The sequence below is a fragment of the Phalacrocorax aristotelis genome, chromosome 9 (assembly GCF_949628215.1).
Source record: "Phalacrocorax aristotelis chromosome 9, bGulAri2.1, whole genome shotgun sequence".
NCBI classification, from domain to species: domain Eukaryota; kingdom Metazoa; phylum Chordata; class Aves; order Suliformes; family Phalacrocoracidae; genus Phalacrocorax; species Phalacrocorax aristotelis.
Window position 1 is genome coordinate 24,266,151 of NC_134284.1, and position 19,932 is coordinate 24,286,082.

At 46.2% G+C, this 19,932-nt stretch overlaps 1 protein-coding gene across 3 annotated transcripts in view; it reads right to left on the reverse strand.

Moving 5' to 3' along the window:
• Positions 1-19,932, reverse strand: part of CCDC85C (coiled-coil domain containing 85C) — a 118,460-nt gene that overhangs the window by 41,649 nt on the left and 56,879 nt on the right. For all 3 annotated transcript variants that reach the window (XM_075103882.1, XM_075103883.1, XM_075103885.1), the window contains exon 2: positions 5,136-5,212. In XM_075103882.1, coding sequence (XP_074959983.1) covers positions 5,136-5,212 — 77 coding nt within the window. The remainder of the gene's footprint in view (positions 1-5,135; positions 5,213-19,932) is intronic.

A 19,932-nucleotide genomic window follows, 5' to 3' on the forward strand; every position in this document is an offset into this window, starting at 1 on the left:
ACTCCAGAGCCACAATTCAAGGTGAGGCCCAAACGTTAAGACCCAGTAGCAACTCTGAGAGCCGAGAGGCAACTCCACAAGCAGGAACTGTTAATGGCAGACTTGGCACAGAAGCGACGGATAATAAAACAACAGAGGAAACTGCACTCCAACTCTCCTGGAGCCAGCCAGCACGTTGTGGGAAGTTTCTTTTTCTCCTGTCCTCCGCTCTTCAGGAAGAGATTTGCAGTACTAATGATTCTCAGGCTCTCTTCAGTCCTGGGGTCCAGATTTTCCCCCCTCATTTTCTGGAAAATATGCTAGAAACTGTCTGCTGAGCGCATGTTTGTGCCAAGTTCATACTTGCCTAAGAACAGAGGCAGCCTCTAGATGCCCTTACCATGGAAGCTCCTAGCTCAAAAACCTCAGCTCTGTTTTAATAGCAGTGTTTACAGGCATTATTTACTTCCCTTTTACTATCTGTACAGCTGCAGCCTTCTTTTAATTCAGGCTAAATATGCAGTTTCTTAAAAATAAGATCAAGCACCATTTTCAAGACCTTCCAGGGATGCTGTAAAGATCTTTCAAGGATACTGTAAATCCCAGTTAGCCAGCAGGCAGATACTGAAATGCTCTGAAGTGCTGGTAATACTGAAGTCTATTTGGCAACTTTTTAATTAAATACTCTGATGATCCTCGTAAATCCCAAGAGTTGTCCACTCCCTAGAGAAGAATTTATTGTATTTCTGCTCTGAACCAGGGGACTTGAAATCTTCCCTGAAAGATGTACCAGGACCTCATTGTCCCAGTTATTCAGTCTCACCTGCCCAATACATCTGCTTTGTTCAAAGCTGGTCTTTTTGAAACAAAGGTGTGCAATGTGCCCTGGGCATCTTTGAGTAGGAAAATGCCTCTGCCATTCCTGTTCTGAAGGGAAAAGTCAGGCACTGCTCAGCAGAGACTATAAACCAAAACAAGGCCTGACAGCCAGCCTATGGTACACAGGACTTAGTTATGAGGGGAGAGAACAGGGTGATGAGTCCACAAAGCCTGTGAACTTCAGTTTTGGTTAAAAATGCCCAATCCTTGCCATTGCACAGAATGAGCCAAAAATGCAAAATAATGTGAAAGAATGGCGAGAAGTTTGTCACTGTTATTATCTCTAAAATGTATGCATTAGTTATAAAACTAACCAGAATTGACCTTTGGAGCTCCCAAGCTCATAAATGCGCGTTTCTCTAATCTCAAGGGGAAAGGATATAACTACAAGTCCAGTTTTAGTTTAAGGGGTCTATTTTCTGCTTGGACACTTTCAGCTCAGAGGAAAGGAAAGGAAATATGGTCTCTCCTCTCAGGAGTTATATCTTAGTAACATGGAAGGTACCCTCATCTAGTCAACCAGACACTGTGAAAGAGAGGTTAACACCAGCTCTCCTGAGCACTCCCCACAATGACACAGAGGAAAAACAGACATGATGTTGCATGGATTAACAGCATGCACACAACAGAAAGTGTGCTTCTTCCCTAGAGAATTTGAGCCTATAAAAGTGGTGCCTGTGAAGCTCTCCAAAGCCAACACCCAACATTCCTCAGAGCTTACGTTCATCTTCTTCACACCTTGACTAAAACTTCCAGAAACCAGTTACACTTGTGAGGAAGGCTGACACCATTAACCCCAGGACACAGAGGTCCCTGCCTGCTCTGTGGGGTCCCCACCACTGTGGTTACACCACAGGCGCCTACCAGCACCAGCAAGCAGGCATCGAGGGGACTTTTCTGGTAGTAGCATTCGCTACAGCATCTCACCAACCAATATATACCAGGGCAACAAAAGCTGTGTGTTCTCAGAATTGCTGCCAGGGATTCTGCCAGCACAGTGACGCCATCCAAGAGCATGACTTTCTAGTTAGCATGGCCATGCCAGCAAAACATTACAGTGTAAACCTTAGTCAAAGAAAGGTATGAAAGTGGAGTAATTTCTCCTCAGAAAAAGGAGAATGAGAAAAGCAATGATTACTGATGGGTTAGCAATGTCAGCAGCAGCTCATTTCCCAACTGGAAATACACATCTCCTTGCCTAGAAAGCAAAAGAAATCAAAACAAAAAAAAAAATCCATACACGGCTACCATAAACAACATCCACTTCTGCATTTACTTCCCTCCCACTGCAAAGTGTGGCTCGTGAAATGGTACTTCTTGATCTACCAAGGGGAGGAAAAGCTCTCTCCATTAATCTGTTCAAATGAGTCACCAGGCAAAGAGCAGTGTGAATCCCCGCACGCCTGTGCTGCAGGTAACACGTGCAGCGCAGAGCAGCTGCCTCGGCACAGGTTGGAGAGCTCTCGCCTCTCCCACCGAGATTTTCTTCTGAAGTGCTTACGGAGAAAGGAGATGTCAGGAAGCAGGAGAAAAAGTGCAGGCTAAGGATCCCTGCACCAACTTAATTCCATGCCTGAAGGCGGTACAAAGACACCACCTCTCAGCATAGCTTCACACCCCAGATGCCGAAGAAGATAAAGCAGCAAATCTCGCTCAGGATGCACCAGCTAGCAAAGGGGCATTGTGTCACCGGCCACTGTAATATAAATCCTCCCACAGAGGTTGCAATATCATTTGCAGCACCGACCTTCTCAGGTTTCTCTGGATGAAGCACTGTTTCAGCTCTATGTTTAGCACTTGGAGAGAAGCCAGGAAGACTTCCATAACCACCACTGATTTGCTAATCCCTTAATGCACAGGCACTGTTTGTTAGTTACAACGTCAGGTTTCATCACTCCTCAGCACGCTGGCAATAGAACTTCTTGACACCACACTGCAAATATTATTGCAATGTCAATACTCCCAGGGAGAAAGCCAAGCCAAGTTAAAATGTGACTGTGGTGTTGACAAGCCAGTTTGGCATTGCAGAGTTCAAACAGCCAGGATCACCTGGCAACTTTAAAAACAAGAGGAAAGTTTGCCAGGATCCTTTTCGACTAGAGTCTTATCCCAAGATCTGCATGGCAACAGCTAAACACTTTCCAATCAGATGAAGCAAGAAAGGATAAAGTAGATTATACTTTTCCGGGAAAGTGCTCTGAGCAATGTGTACATACGCATTTGAGTTTGTGCCTATACAGATTCTCCTCATCTTTCTCGTTAAAAGAGAAAAAAACCAAAATCTAGGTTTGTAGCATCACAGATTTAGAGGAGACGCAGCTCAGGATTCCCAGGGAGTTAACCCAGACCATGGCAGCTTCAACACTTCTGTTACTTTAAGGAGAGCTGTCTTGGTGCTACGATAAAAAACAGGTATTTCTCAAGTGCCACCTGAGGTAAGTTGGATCCTGGTCTTTTTGGAGGGCACAGGGGCTGTACAGAGCCAGGCTGGTGCTGGCGGCTGCAGCTGCCAGGGAGGTGGCTGGCCCTCTCCGGAGCACAGAGCTATTTTACGATAATTTCCTTCCCTCCTGAACTGAAACATTTGTAGTGACAGAGCCTGAAAGGTGAGGACACCTGAGGGCAGTTGTGCACACGGAGGAAAAGGCACAGCCTTCCCACCCCGGACAGCATGAAGGTGAAGGGCTGATGTGTGGGGCTGCTTCAGCCTCAAGCACCCTGAGACTAACCGGCTTCATCCTCCCAGTGCAATAAGCCCAGGCAACTATACAGCCCGTATTAATTTACCACCCATTAATTACCAACCACTTTTTTTTGACCTCACAAGGCAGATCCGATGGAATACTGTGCTTGGCTGTGGCAGGATGAAGCTGGGCCAAGGGCACATAGAGCCCATCCCCGAATCCAACTGCCCATGCACAGCCCATCTGCTCATCAATAGCTCCGATTAAATAGCGTCAGGGTTTTGACTACCACCAGCTCACTCATGGGTTGGGAGAAAGACAGAGGGAGTTAAAATTAAATTAGCATTGATTAATAAATATAAAGCCAGTCAGTAGCTCTTGAGTTGAATGTTTGTGGGGGGTTTTAACCCTTCGGTGCCCTGTGAGTTTTGTTTCATGGCTAGCAATGTCAACGAGTACACCGGAAATTTGGGGTAATCTTTAAAAAAAGCTCACAGTCAGGTCAAAATATATATTTCAGTAAAAATAAGGTTTAACAAAATTATTTTACTGTAATTTCAGTAAATACAGAGCCTTCTTTTCATTTTTTTTTTTAAAGCAGGAATGTTTTAGAAATGTGTTATCCTGGAGCAGTCTATTTTCAGACTTGGAGAAAAGCAAAGAACAGCACAACATAAACTGGCAAAAAGGGTTTGTTTTTTTTTTTAAAATTAGAAGGGGTTTTTTACTTCCAGTCCTTATAATTGGAAAGAATCTGGAACAAAATGACTGTGAAACTCAGTGCTTGAAGTAAGAAGCCACGTATAGAAAAAAACCCTTTAAAATGCCAGGAAGGTAGAACAGTCCAACAGTGAAAGGATGCAAAGAACAAGAGAAAAAGAGTAACTCTTACGATGGTTTGAATAGACAGTCTTTCACTGATCTCAGCAAAGCTGCTTCTGTTTACACCAAGTGCTGTGTTCTATGGGGATCCAGGGGACATACCAGACAGAATCACGGTTTTCTTCCCGCTGCTTGACATTCCTATATACAGATAAGTAAGCACCAGGAGTGATCAAAAGCCCAGTGGCACGTGGAGGAGACTTTGAAGGGCAGATGCAAGCAAAAATTGACAGTTTTAAAGAGGTCTGTCTGGTTTTAAGCAAGATCTCAAATAAAAGCTGGGAGCCAGCACTGCATAAAACTATTCCCAAGGCTGTCCTTTGACTACAGCCTCCTCTTTCAACACGATAAAAGTCAATGTAAATGGGCAAGCAAGACAAAATCCTACAGCAAGGGCACAGGCAGCACCGGACCCTCACAGCATCCCCAAGAGCAGCAGTGGATCAAGGTGTTCTGCAGGGAGGCATTAATGTATCTCCAAAACACACAAGGACACTAACAGAGCATATATATATATATTTATTTTTTTTTTAAAACAAAAGGAGACCCAGTTCTATGAGTGAGGGGTTGATATTAAAAGGCCATTATGCTCTTCCCCTGGTAGGACATCCACTGAAAGCCTTTGTGCATCCAAGTGGGCAGTCAGACACAACTATACAGAAACAGGAGAACTGAGCCGCATTAATATGTCTTAGGCAATAAAAAACCTACCTGGGAAAGAAGCTTGTTGTCATCCTCCAGCAGTTTCACTTTTGTTTCAAGTTGCCTGATATAGTTGGAAGACGAATCTTTAGGAAAAGAGAAAAAACACGTTTAGGCTTCCTATGTGACAGGCAAGTACTGTCAGACAGCAATATGTTTTCCCCCTCTGTGGAAGGCAAGTTTGGGAAACACCTAATGAATAAAAGCCAAAGCGTATAGGGCAAGAAGGGGATTCTGCTAAAAGCTTTTTTCACTAAAAAGGTGAGATTCAGCAATAGCAATGTCTTCTGTGAATCCATATCAGCGCCACCAGGTTAGGGGGTGGGGGGCTGAAGTTGAAATATTGTGTTTCGTAATTCTTTTAGAAGCAATTTCCTAGCTTCGAACACCATTCTTATTCATCTAAAATGCACCAAAATACTCAACTACAGAACAAGATGCTTCCTTTTAGGTTTGAATAAACAACTGCACACACGTGCCTTTCTTTTTCCAAAAACAACCGAAAAACTCACAAAAACAAGCTGCTGGCACAGCTCTACAGGGAGGTCACTGCCACAGGTCCCAGTGCTGTAAAAGGGGAAGAAGTGTATACAGCAAGACCACAGAGCTGCAGGATGCACACAGCCTGATGTACATAGCAAGTGCCTACCCAGGACATCTGTCTTTTCTAGTGGAAGCACGTGACACTGAACAGAAGAAATACCAGGACAATAAAATACAGAATAACCTAACATAAAACGGTAATATTCAACCTGAAGGAATGTAATGGCCAGTTTACCACTGCAGTAAGACAGCAACACCAGATAGGATGACCTGGCGTAGAAGATATATTGCTGGAGAGCTCTGTGGGTGGCTTACTGCTCTCCAAAACATCTGTTTTTTGTTTTGAGACATGCTTTGAAGCAACACGTTTTCAAATTTCACAGGGAAGAAAATAAAGGAACCTGGGAAAACCTTTTCTCCATTTTCATTATAGCTTAGCAGTTTGCAATAGTTCTTTCTATCCATCTGGATGTTTACAAAATTTCTCCTCTACTAATTTTGGTAGCAGAGGCTGTGAGTTGTTACAGCAGGAGGAAAAGAGAGTTTTGCAGCTTAAACATATGAAAAAGCTCAAACACTTTCTACACAAATATGAAATGGAATTATATTTCACGTCATTCCATGTATTACAGCATGACTGCAAATGTGCTCTTCAACCACAGGATTTCTTGCCAAGCGTGAACTGGAGAGGAACTGGGTGTTCACGCAACCGTGCCGATGCACATTGGCAATTGCCAGCACCTTTCAGGATCAGGCCCACCATGGGTAGCAGGCACCACTGGCTGCATCTCTACGCACACAAACGCACACCCACGCGCACATATAAGGTTTAGGCTGGCTCTGCGCTAAAAAGCTTATCTTTGCCTTTGCCAGTAGCTGCCGAGCAAGCCTGAATGCCATTTCTTGGCCACTCTGAGGGCAGTTTAGCAGAAGAGCTAGCATGCAAGCTACAGCTAATCACTGGGGGTGCTTTGACCATTCAAGAGAAAAATTGGAATATGCTTGAAAAAGTACTGCCACAGACAAGTGCCAAACCGCACATAAAGAAACAGCAGGACGGATCGGAGTCAAGTGCCCATCTAAAGCACAAATACTCTCAGAGGAAATATGCTCACTTTTTTGTTTGGATTGTGCTTTGTCCAAAACCAGAAAATCCAAACAAGTCCTCATGAAAAAGGTTAAGACGACACAGTAGGAAGCTATTTAAGTTCAGTGAACAGTATAAGTGGTGGTAAGGTTCACAGCAATATCACCCTCAGCTGCAGGGACCACAACCTCTGCCCAGCAACCACCCCAACGTGGGAGGAGTCTCCAGGTCAGAGGGGAAGAGGGCAAACCAAGTAGGTTATGGGACCAATCCATAGCACCTTCCCCGCGAAGGCCTCCTGCCAACAGCATCATGAATTTAGTCATGCATATCAAAAGGTAGCAAGTATAATGCTGCAGAAGAGCAGTACTTCAGTCAGCAAGAATTCAGCATCAGCCTGAACAACTCGCTGAATTAGTAACGAGCCTGTCCTCCAGCATGGCAAGAGGGGAGTTTGAGATTCTTAGATACAAAGCCAGGAAGACCAGGGACCCTTTGGTCTGACCTCCTCTGTGCCCTAGGCCACCATACTTTGTTAATTTAACCCTAAATTCAGTCCAGAAATACCCATTTGGCTAAACAGTTCTCAGAACAGCCTCTGGCTCTGCCTGAAGACAACCAGAAACTCTACCATTTCCACTCATGTGCTGGATACAACAGCCTCCATCGGTAGATCTGGTCAGATAAGATGTCCTTCCCCATCTGCCCTCCAGCTTCACGGGTACCTGCATGCTGCCAGGGCAGCAGGAGAGCTGAGTGCCTCTACACAATGAATGCAGTGATCCTGATACAGGAGTCCTGATTTTTATCTCAAAGTATCGGTCATTCAAAGCAGCTTCAAGGAAAGATTCAAAGCAGCGACGAAGGAGAGGCTCAATCCACACCTGCCTGGGAATCAGAGATACGCCTCTGGACCGAGCACAGTCTCTATATGCATAAATTGCACAGCCAGCAACACTTGCTTTAACAAGTGTAAAATTGCCTGATAATGCAAAAGAAGATCTCAATGTGATGCCAGCAACAGACACAGGCTCCATAAGAACCACACTTACTGACTAAGTCTGTGCCTGTGAGCAGTCCAAGCCTGTTTCTCAAGCGGCAGGGAGCCCGCTATATGCTGTGCCCCAACCTCCCCCGCCCTCCCCACCTCTGTACTCTCTTATCACCAATACATGTTTATATTGTGGACCACCACACCACATCGTGTGCAAAGAATGGCTACTAAAAAAAAAAGTTTATGGGAAATATTTCTGATGCAGACAAGCCCTTTCTCCCAGTCCCATGCTCATGAAGGGCAGAGGAACGGGAGAAGGACCTCTCCAGCAGCTCTGTGTTCAAGCACCATGGGAAGTTACCCAAGATGGAGGCTAACAATCTGAACCTCATGAGCAACCTCTTCAACATGTGTTTGTGGTAGGTTCCAGCACTGCTAACAGCTACATGAAATTAAGGTTAAGCAGTTGAATGGTGACACAGAAACTGTTGTGTTCAGGCCCTGGATACTAAAAAAGACTGGCTGGTTGATGGAAATACCAGGGCATGGCTACCAAAGAAAAGGAAATGGTGAGAGAATTATTTCCTCACTGGTTTCATATCCCTGGCAAAAAAAGGGTACCCCCTTGGGAAGGCAGTCCCTACGTCCCCAGAAGCAAATGCACGCTGCAGCTATCTCCAGCCTTGAAAGCCTGATCTGAAATTTGCTAGAATTCTTCTAATGCCACCGTTCAACTCCAAACCATGTTCAATGTCTGACCTCAGACAGAAAACACCCCACAGCAACATAAAACATACGCAGAAAAGAAGAAAAAAAAAAAGCAAATGAGCTGTTTTGTGAGCAGAAGATGCTTTACCTCAGGCAAAGGCTGAGAAACAGTGCTCAGAGCCACCACCATCCTCACTGTGCCCTCAGAGATGAACTGCCTCCATCTTCTGGACCTGCCTGTGCTGAGAGAGGTGCCAGATGAGCCATTTGCATCTTGATCTCAGGTTTAAAAAAATCCCATAACTCTCGTGACGGCAGGCAGTAACACTGCTGGGCTGAGCAGCAAAACCCCAGGCTGGGTCTCCCCCACATTGGATCAAGAAACACATTCCCAACATTTTTCTGCCTCTGACCTTCCTCTTATCAGTGAGTTTCCCTCCTCCCCTGCCTGCCCCAGAGCTGTGAGATGAGGACAGCCTCGCTGACCCACCCAGGAGAGGTGGTAGAGCTGGATCGCTGGCAGCTTGGACCCCCTTGTCCCCTTCATTGGGAATTAAACAAACAGTCCCCTTCGCCTTGTCAAAGCCTGCCACCAGCCACGAGGAATGCTCCACCTTTACCAGCCCAAATGCCATCTCCTTGGTGGAACAAGCAGCTCCCAGCCCTGGGTGCTGGGATGTATCCCAGTACACCTGCCTGGGTGACCACCTCATGGCACTGACTTCGAGTCTACCCATGCCTGCTGGTGCCTCACTGGTGACCCGACACGTCGTCCTACCCTGGCCAGTCAACTTATGCCGGCTGGCTCTGTAAAAGTGTGGCACAGTGAGGGGGAGGCACAGTATCAGGGAAGCAGACAAGGATGGTGGTCAAGGCCACGTGGCCAAGAACAAGCTTTTTGGGAGAATGGTGTGGCACTTGGTGCCACTTGGGATGCCAGCAGGGCCAACATCCTGCTCCGGTTACTCCTCAGGGCGAAAAGCACCAGCTGCATGAACAATAGATGCCTTAGTGGACCAGATAACACCAGAAGGAAGGAATTTTCCATCAAAACATCTCACCTCTCACCCAACACCCTCCCTGTCACAGCCATCACACTTAGTGCAGAAGAGCTGAGGGAGAGAGACAGAGTCAGGCCCTGCCAGGCTGCTACCCACAACAGCAAAATGGATGAAAACCATAATCACCATCAGCCATCGCTCACTTGTACAATGTAAATGTTTCAAGCCAAAATGTTCGCAGAGCCGTAAAACCTGGAGGCCTGTTTCTTTACAAAGCCTTTGAAAAACTAATTGGATGTAGACCCACATATTATCTCCACAAGAGGTAGAAGAGTCACATTCCAGCCCAGGAAGGAGCATTACTGTTATTATCCACTCTCCTCAAGATTTACTGTCTTAAAAAATATAATCCATCTGGAACGGAGTGTAATTCAACTTGGATGTAATCTAACTGAATAACTTTTCTCCACATAGATAAACCACTTAATACTCATTACAGCTAAATTGAGGCAAGACAAATCACTCTACCTTGTTTTGACTCAGTGGCCTCTGAGAGAGCAGGGAACAGCCTGGCTCCTGAAGCTTTTCTAAAACATAAATTAGAAACTGTTTTAACAATCAAAACAATCCCTCAGCCTGCAGAGCACAGAACAGTGTCACTTTAAAAGACACTAGGAAACACTAGACCCTGTCCAATCTTCACCTGAGATTTCAGAGGAATCTGTCAGAGGGGTAGATACAATGAATTATACATTTATTTTGACAGTAGCAAAATAAATGGTTTTATTTCCTTGTTTGCCATTTCTCCAAACCATGAGTATGCAGAGCAGAGGTTTGTATGTTAGCTACATGGCTGAGATCGAGACACTTCTATTTAAGAACTTTTGACAATGATATTCTTAAATGGATATAAGAAAAAAAAAATGCAATCCTTTTCCTTAGGGCAGTTCACAGCAGAGATGCAAGGAAAGGTTAATGCAGGTTCTGTGAGACAAGGAAGCTGTGGAGAGCCCTCCAACACAGACTCACTCACAGCGGGACGGCCCCTACACCCAGCCTGGGCAATAGAGAACAACCCGGCACGAGCAGACTCAAGCCAACAGAGGTGCTTTAGTCCTCTTCCACGGCATCCCACTGGGGTTTGATTTGTCTTTTCTACGTCAGCTATAAAGAGGGGTTACACAGTGTCTGGCTGGGGTGCTGTCTGGCAGGTCAGGAGCATGGTGCTCTGCTCCAGCACCATCCCTGCGTGTACCATGGAGGCACCCCACACCCCCAGCGGGCTGGACACTCGCTGCCTCCCACTGCATTTTCTCCCTAGCAGCCACTTTTACTAACTGTGATTTAAGGCACTATGTTGTCAATGTCCTGCAAACAAGGCTCTTCCCTTATAAAAAGGAGCGACCCTAAAGGCATTCTCCCAAATCAAAACCCAAGGAGGAAAGCCTCAAGAAAGAGTGATGCTTTGCCAGGTTTGCACCTTGTGGCCAGCTGCCACCTTCTCCTTCACATGATGGGCTGCTGACATTTTCACTTCCTCCCCTTCCATCAAAGATTGTCTCGTAAAAAGACCTTCACCTGTGCTCAATAAAACATTTCGCTGTTTGTCGGCAGTTTCATTACCACACCTTCGCTCTTCAACACCATATTTCAGGCTCATATTGCTCTGCTGGTTTTGCTTCTTGACACAGACAAGCAGGCTGAAAAATGGGCCAGTGGCTACCTCTTGTAAAGAAGTTCATTTATTAAAGTAACAGGGCTCCTTCAGAGCAGCTGGGAAGCAGATGAAGCTCACATCTCTCTACATTGTCATCAAAGGAAACTTTTGAGAGAGGTAGACAAACCCACAATGCTTGCTTTTTCCTAGGCAGCCCCCCATCTTTCTGCTCCTACCAGCAAACCCCATTCCTGATGCCCTGTTTCAGACTGGTGTGTGAGGCAATTTTCATGTCAGGCTTAACTCAGTGGATGGCTCAAATATGAACAAGGACACCACAAAGCCACTTCTGAGTTACTTGGCTTTTGCAGATGCTGCCCTCAACTACAGCACCGCGACGGCTTTCAGCCACTTATTCCAGAACCTGGAGGATGCTGCCAGTGTCCAAGGGAGTTGGTCCTTGTTCCCACATTAGCCCTTGTCCTCACTGAACAAAGGCATCTCTCCAGCCTGAGTAGAAGTGTCACCCAGGCTCCAACCCAGCTAGTCCCCACTGAAAATATCACTAAATGCAGCTGGGAAAGCAATTGAGTGGATGGGAGGGCAGGTCTGCAGACAAAATGCATGTAAAAGCCAAATGAAGTACTCCAGCAGTGAGGTGAAGATCCTCACTGACCTAAACCCTCCTTCTCTCAGGTCCAAAATATGATGCTCTGCTAACCCCAATCCCCACACCTCCCCAGCAGGAGCTTGGGCACAATTTGGGGTCTCCCTTGGGACATGGTAAGAGAATATTCCATGACAATGTCTATGGCAGCCAGAAGCTTCAGCCTTTTGTAGCTTTACCAGATATTCTGCAAGCAAACCATACCAACCTGCTCTACCTCATGCCCTACCACTTCATTCACCATGGCTTGTACTGGGAGGAGTTTCCCCTGCACTCTGTCAGTCAAAGTTTAAGAGGTGGCAGGAGGGCACTTACAGAAACAGAACTAAGGCCAAATCTTATTTCCATAGCTGAGGTGCTGCAGCACACTTTTACTGAAGAGACACTGCCCATATGTAGCTTCCAGAGCCACCCATGATAACATCTGTCTAAGACCGGTAGGATCTCATTTTCAAGGTGCAGGTGATAGCTCAGATATAGAACAGGTATTCAAACGCTAGTCAAAACAACAGAGAAGTGCCGTTGTCAGTCCAGTCACAAACAACAAAGAAATCTGGTCTCAGACTAATGATTTTTTTTTAAGTCTCACAATGCAGCGGTTACGCGCTGGCGACACGGCTGTGCTGATGCAAAGCACTGCTCCAGCAGGATGGGACATATGCCACTGCAGCTATTTAATTAATATTTCATAGCAAGCCTGTAACTACGAGGTCCAAAGTTTTTCAAGACTGCACGCTCCCAACTCAGTTCCAGTTCATTAGGCCTGTCTGGGAGCTTAGAGGCCTCAAGCCAGTCTGTAACAGTCTGATAAGGTCTCTCCTGCCTTCGGCTCTTACAGCTCACTACTGCGACTTCCAGTCGTGACATCACCCCAGCACACAGCAAAACATCTGCCCACGACAACTGTCAACAGGAGCTCAAGAGCTCCTGATATCTTATCAGGATTTCATTAGGAGGCGGCTGATAGGGCAGGAGACGCGTGTGCATGTGTGTGCCTGCGTACTGCGGCGCAGCTGGGAGAGAGCTGGCCTGTCCCATCAGAAAGTGGCCACTGGTTTCTCCTTCCTTGCTTGGGTGACCTTTACATGACAGTCTTCGCAGGGGCCATCCTTCTGTCATGGCAGGAACCACTGGAGATGTCTAACCCACTCAACCTGTAAAACCTGCTTAACAGGAAGGTAGTAAAACACTGCTGTCTGGTAGTCTGACATCACGCTTCCCCTCTCCTGAGGGGGACAACCGGTAGCTCCTCTTCTGCTGCCGGGAGTGGGCAAGGGCAGACAGTGCTGCTGCGGCTCTCCAGGGCTTTCCATAGCTCTCCTTGTAAGCCTGCTTGAAGAGGATGGCACCTGCACCAGGCTGCTGGGATGTGCTCCCCTCAGGACGTGCTGCCTGCATGACAGACAGGCTCAGCCCCGGCTATTAGTCACTACTCTTTGTCCAGGTTTCCTGGAGAAATCGTTCCTTCTATCCCCCAGAGATTTTGAAGGTAAACAACCAAGGAAAAGATTGCCTTTGTTTCACAAATTGTATTTTAACACCTGACTGCAGGCATTGCTCTGAGAACAGAGTGAGTTTTTTGAGGACCAGCGTCAGACTGAGCTTTCAAGCAAGAGTGGACATACTGTAATTAGATGCAATAAGCAAACACAGTGATAGAAATATTAATGTCCAAGACACGCACAGCCAGACAGTCTTGACTGGTGTACATGTATCAGGGGAAAGCTGATTTACATCCGCTGCGGCACTCTTGCTCCCTGCACACAGAAGCCTGCACTGTCCGAGGGAGGCAGGTGCTCTCTGGATCAGTTCCAGGTGCTGTGATACCTGCAACACCCATCACAGCCCAGTGGCACCAGGCATAATTTTGGTTTTCCTTGGCCTCTTTAAGAAGCCATTTGCTGTACAACCACGTAGATGTACTCAGTGAAGGATTGCTTGAATGCAGAAAAGACAATTATAGAGAAAGTAGGACAATGTTCAAATTGCAGGTGGATCAGAGTGATCCTCCCTTCCAGACACTATGGTACCACCTTTTCTCTATCAATGCTTACTAGATGATATGACAACAAAAGATGCAGAAGCTGAAGGAAGGACAGGGGAAGATGAGACTGACTACTGGATATGATGCTGTGCTCATGAAAACTTGCAAGAGAGGAAAAGATGAGTAACACCAACAAACTGAAGGCTCTTTGACTGCCTTGTGCATTAGTCAACATAGATCCATCCAAAAAACTTTGCTTTCCCTGTCAGAGCTGCACTGCAGCTTCTGCTGTTACCAATCCCAGCAAAGTAAAGCCATAGCCCATTGACCAGTGCCAAAGCAGTGAATTAGGAGATCATCATAATCTTCCTTATCCTGTACCTCTCTACTATTGCCACAGATGGGCAAGGGCTGATCTACCACAGTATGGCCTAAGCAGGACTTTCCATGAGAGTCTAATTTTAGATATAGAGAGACAAATCCTCCACTTTTGATAGATCCATGGATTCCTTCTCATTGGTGCGATGGACTCCTCGATGCACACAAAGGAACTGCCAGACTCTCTGCTTGAAGTTCAGACCCTACGAGCCATTTGTGCCAGACTCTCCCTTGGGGGAAGGCAGAGGTGAACAGAAAGCTGTGTCACCAGCACTCGTTTGGGTATCAGAGCTGCAAGTCACTCACCACTAATGGGATTCTGCAGCTTTAATGATTATGAAAAGGTTAAAATGACCTGCCAGGCACCCTCATCTGTTTAAGCCTCTTTTCCTTCCTCGTGCTGCTTTAATCTTGGTAGCATGGTCACATGACCTGGTCAAAAAAAGCCCCAAAGCCGATTAGTGGCTTTCCACCAGCTACAAAGGACTCAAAACATTTGGGATGGTGTGGATGCTTCGGAAAGAGTAGCCCACTTTGCTCTATGCCCTCCTTTTGGGGGCACCTCAATAAATGCCGCAGCGTCTAGAAGTCACCAAGAGAGTACAGTGCCAGGGAAAACCCCTAAAACCAAGGGGACAGGCTGTACTCATTTCTACTTGTACCAATCCAGTTACTTAATCCCCCCCTCCCACCTCCAAAATCCAGCCCTTCCCACCTGACTTTGGCTACCACTGCAGTAACCACTCTCCCTGTCTCTACACAACAACCAAAGGCTAAGCTCATCCCATTGCCAGTGTGCTACACTCAAAACCTCTGCAGAGGTCAACCTAGACTTTTCGAAGGCAGCATCCTTCAATTCCTCATATGCATCAGTTCTGTGAAAAAGGATCTTGGGACCATTGCAATCATAAACTGGACATGAAACAGTGTCTCACTTGAGCAAAAGCAGTATGTGGGATCATATAGTGATGCAGAAACAAGAGCCCTGTATGTAAACAGGGGAAATAATCCTCCTTCATTGGTGCTATTAAAGATCTCATATAGGGATCTGTGTCCAGTTTTAGGCGTCATGCTTCAAGACTCATGTGGACTAGTTGGAAGGAATTCAGGAGAGAAATAAGGAGGATCAGAGTATGGAAAGTATTACCTAGCAGGAGAGCTTGAAGGAACCCAGATTGTTTAGCCAGGCAAATAAAAGACCAAACATAGATGTAGTAAACAGATTCAATATGTAAATGATTGTCCAAAAGTTAAAAAAAAATCATGAAGTGAATAAACTGTTCTCCATGACCTCCCAGGAAGAGCAAGCTCTCTAATAACAGGGATATTTAAGGGCTAGAAGAGATTGCCTTGGGAGGTGGTAGAATTGCCGTTGATGACGGCTTTCACAAGCACATTAGAAACATAGAATGGTGTGGGTTGGAAAGGACCTTAAAAATTATCTAATTCCAACCCCCCTGCCATGGGCAGGGACACCTTCCACTACACCGGGTTGCTCAAAGCCCCATCCAACCTGGCCTTGAACACTTCCAGGGTTGGGGCATCCACAACTTCCCTGGACAACCTGTTCCAGTGCCTCACCACCTTCACAGCGAAGAATTTCTTCCTTATATCTAACCTAAATCTACCCGCTTTCAATTTAAAGCCATTACCCCATGTCCTATCACTACAGGCCCTTATAAAAAGTCCCTCGCCAGCTTTCTTATAGTCCCCCTTCAGGTACTTGAAGGTTATTTTAAGGTCTCCTCAGAGCCTTCTCTTTTCCAGGCTGAACAACCCCAACTCTCTCCGCCTGGCTTCATAGGAGAGGTGCTCCAGCCCTCTGATCACAACCCTCCTCTTCAACTCTTCAAACGAGGGCCTTCATGGCCCTCCTCTGGACTCACTCTAGTAGGTCCATGTCCTTCTTATGTTGGGGGCCCCAGAGCTGAACGCAGAACTCCAGGTGGGGTCTCACTAGAGCTGAGTATAGGGGGAGAATCACCTCCCTCAGCCTGCTGGCCACACTTCTTTTGATGCAGCCCATGATATGGTTGGCTTTCTGGGCTGCAAATGCACATTGCTGGGTCATGTTGAGCTGCTCATCAACCAACACCCCCAACTCCTCTTCCTCAGGGCTGGTCTCAAGCCATTCTCCACCCAGCCTGCATTTGTGCTTGGGACTGCCCCAGCCTAGGTGCAAGACCATGCACTTGGCCTTTTTGAACTTCATGAGATTCGCACGGGCCCACCTCTCAAGCCTGTCAAGGTCCCTATGGATGCACCCCTTCCCTCCAGCATGTTGACCACACCACACAGCTTGGTGTTGTTGCTAAACTCGCTGAGGGTGGCACTCAATCCTGCTGTCCATGTCACTCAAAAAGATGTTACACAGCACTGCTCCCAACACCAAACCCTGAGGGACACCACTCATCACTGGTCTTCACTTGGACATCAAGCCATTGACCACAACAATTTGAGTGCAACAATCAGCCAATTCCTTATCCATCTAGTGGTCCATTCATCAAATCCATGTCTCTCCAATATACAAAGATGTCGTGCAGGACAGTGTCAAATGTTTTGCACAAGTCCAGGTAGATGATGCCAGTTGCTCTTCCCCTATCCTCCAATGCTCAAAGCCTGTCGTAGAAGGCCACCAAATTTGTCAGGCATGATTTGCCCTTAATGAAGCCATGCTGGCTGTCACCAATCACCTCCTTATTTTTCATGTGCCTTAGCACAGTTTCCAGGAGGATCTGCTCCATAATCTTGCCAGGCACAGAGGTGAGACTGACTGGCCTGCAGCCCCTCAGGTCTTTCTTTTTTTCCTTTTTAAAAATGGGGGTGATGCTTCCCCTTTTCCAGTCAGTAGGAACTCCACTGGACTGCCACAACTTCTCAAAAGTGATGGACAGTGGCTTAGCAACTTCATCCACCAGTTCCCTCAGAATCCATGGACGCATTTCATCAGGTCCCATGGACTTGTGCACCTTTGGGTTACTTAGATGGTCTTGAACCTGATCTTCTCCTACAGTGGGAAGTTCTTCATTCTCCCAGTCCCTGCCTTTGCCATCTATGACTTGGGCAGTGTGGCTTGAGCACTTGCTGGTGAAGACTGAGGCAAAAAAGTCATTGAGTACCTCATTTTTCCCCACATCCGAGTAACTAGGTCTCTTATTTCCTTCCAGAGAGGGCCCATATTTTCCCTAGTCTTCCTTTTATCACCAACAACATACCTATAGAAGCTTTTCCTGTTGCCCTTGACATCCCTGGCCAGATTTAATTCTATCAGGGCTTTAGCTTTCATGACCTGATCCCTGGCTGCTGGGACAATTTCTCTGTATTCCTCCCAGGCTACCTGTCTTTGCTTCCACCCTCTGTAGGCTTCTTTTTGGTGTTTGAGTTTGTCCAGGAGTGACTTGTTCATCCATGCAGGCATCCTGGCGTTTTTGCCTGACTTCCTCTTTGTTGGGGTGTATCACTCCTCAGCTTGGAGGAGGTGATCCTTGAATATTAACCAGCTTTCCTGGCCCCCCTTCCCTACAGGACTTTACTCCATGGTACTCTACCAAGCAGATCCCTGAAGAGGCCAAATTCTGCTCTCCTGAAGTCCAGGGCAGTGAGCTTGCTGTGTGCCCTCCTCAGTGCCCTAAGGATCTTGAACTCTACCATTTCATGGTCACTGCAGCCAAGGCTGCCCTTGAGCTTCACAATCCCCACCAGCCCCTCCTTGTTGGTGAGAACAAGGCCTACCATAGACAAACATCTGTCGTAGTAGTTTAGGTAGAGCTAAGTCTGTCCTGGGGCAAAGGGAGGGGTTAGGTGACCCCAAGACCCCTTCAGTTCTGTTTTCCATGCCTACCCTGTACAAATATTGCATGAGAAAATCTGTGGCTATTTCATTCACATTCCAGAAATCAAGCACAATTATTTGAAGGCAAAAATTAAATCACTAAACAGCCTTTGATTGGCATGTCAGATTCAGTAATCCAAAACCATCCATGCATTTTGGTTTTCCATCACATGCAGAAAGTCTCACCTAACAGCATGGTGGCTTGCAAAGAAGAAAGCAGAGCTGGCAAGGGTGTGTGGAGAAGAACAAGTGCTGGGGTAGGGCCTTCTGATACTAATAGGATGTTTGCAATAAAAAGGTTATATTGGAAACAGTTGGCTGTTTTAAAACATAGTCAGAGATTTCAAGAGTTATTACCCCTCCAAAAAAGAGAGTTCTTATCTTTAAGAGTTAGTGTTCCCAGCTTTTCCACAGAAATTCACAGTCCTAAATCACAGAAGGCCAACATGCATGAGGCTCGGTATGACTATAGTAACAACATATGGTCTCTAGCCAAAAAAGCTTAAAAAAGAGATGCTCAGTGAATGCAGACAAGCTGGGAAACGCCAGGAAACCATGTGGGTTAGGAAACAGCCTCAGCAGCACTGACAGTCCAATTGCAGTCAAGGCTCATAGGCACTGTGACAGAGGAAGGGGCTGCAGAAGGCTACAGAGACAACTGTGTCCATGTCTATGAGTCCTTGGGCTGCACAAGACAAAGTACAGAGGTGCTAATTTGAAAACTGAGTATGTGGGGAGTGGAGACCAAGTTGCTGTAAGCTAATTTAATAGTCCAGAAACCCCCATAATAAGCTGCTACCTTCCCCAAAACAACCACATGGTCTTTCAAGACAGGAAGGTAGCTACGAGAAGCCCAAAGACTCTTGAGTTTGAACTAGTGAAACCAAAAAGAGTTGCAAATGAAAGTCAAGTTGGGTTCAGAGCCCTTTGTCACTTTGTCCCAGCCAGAGAGCTCTGGAAAACAGGCTGATCTGAAACATTTGCATGCCCAACTGCCCTGTTAGTTACCTCTTGCAAATCCACTGAAATGAGCACAAGCGTACCCCAGAACCTGCTCCCTGGTTTCCATTGTGCACTATTGCCACTCCACCTCTCAGCAAGGAGAAATAGTGAGCACCCACAATCACTATTCTTCTCTTTGAACTCACCACAATGACCAAAGCTGCGCAATACATTTGCCCCCAGATTTGAACCTTCCCAAACACATGCAGATTTGATCCCACCCTTGAAAGATTGGGGCAGGGGGAGGAGGGAGGGTGCTGCAGTTGCAAAAGCTTCACCATATTTGATGAGACCTTTGCTGAAGTTTCTTCCATTTTTATGGCAAACTTCTAACCACCAACAGTTCAAAAGCCTGGGGGAAGGGTATCAGGTTAATCCAAAGCCTTGTGAAACAGAACAGTTGTGACTGAGTTTTGCTTTGAAATTTTAGGTTCGTTTGAATCCTTCAACATTTTCTCCTGGGTAGATTAACTTTACCTCCCAGGTAAGAAGCACTGCCAAGTTTCAGATGGCTATAAATCTTGTATTCAACATTGTACATACAAATGGGACGGTAGGTTTAATGCAGAAATTCCCACTGCCTTTGAAGGAATCCTGCTTAGAAACTGATAGCGCAAAGCAGTCTGGCTGCAGAAGGGCTTTCTTCAGTTTACAAAACTACTTCCTAAGCAACCTGTGGGGGGAAAGGCAGATTACCAGATAAATTGATGAAAGGGTTGTGTTTTTTTGTTAAAAGGGTAAATAAGAAGATCTTATATATTTGCAAAAGTCTCTCTTTGCAAACATCAAGTTGAAACTTCTGCAGGCTCTGAAAATGCATTTTGGATTGTAAATCTGCTCCTCCCTTTTGCTTGGGAAGATTCTTCTGGACAATAAACACAGTGAGCCCGGGAGAGGGCTGCATAATTATCCACTCAACACAATGGAAACCAGCCTTTCCAACGTAGTCCTCA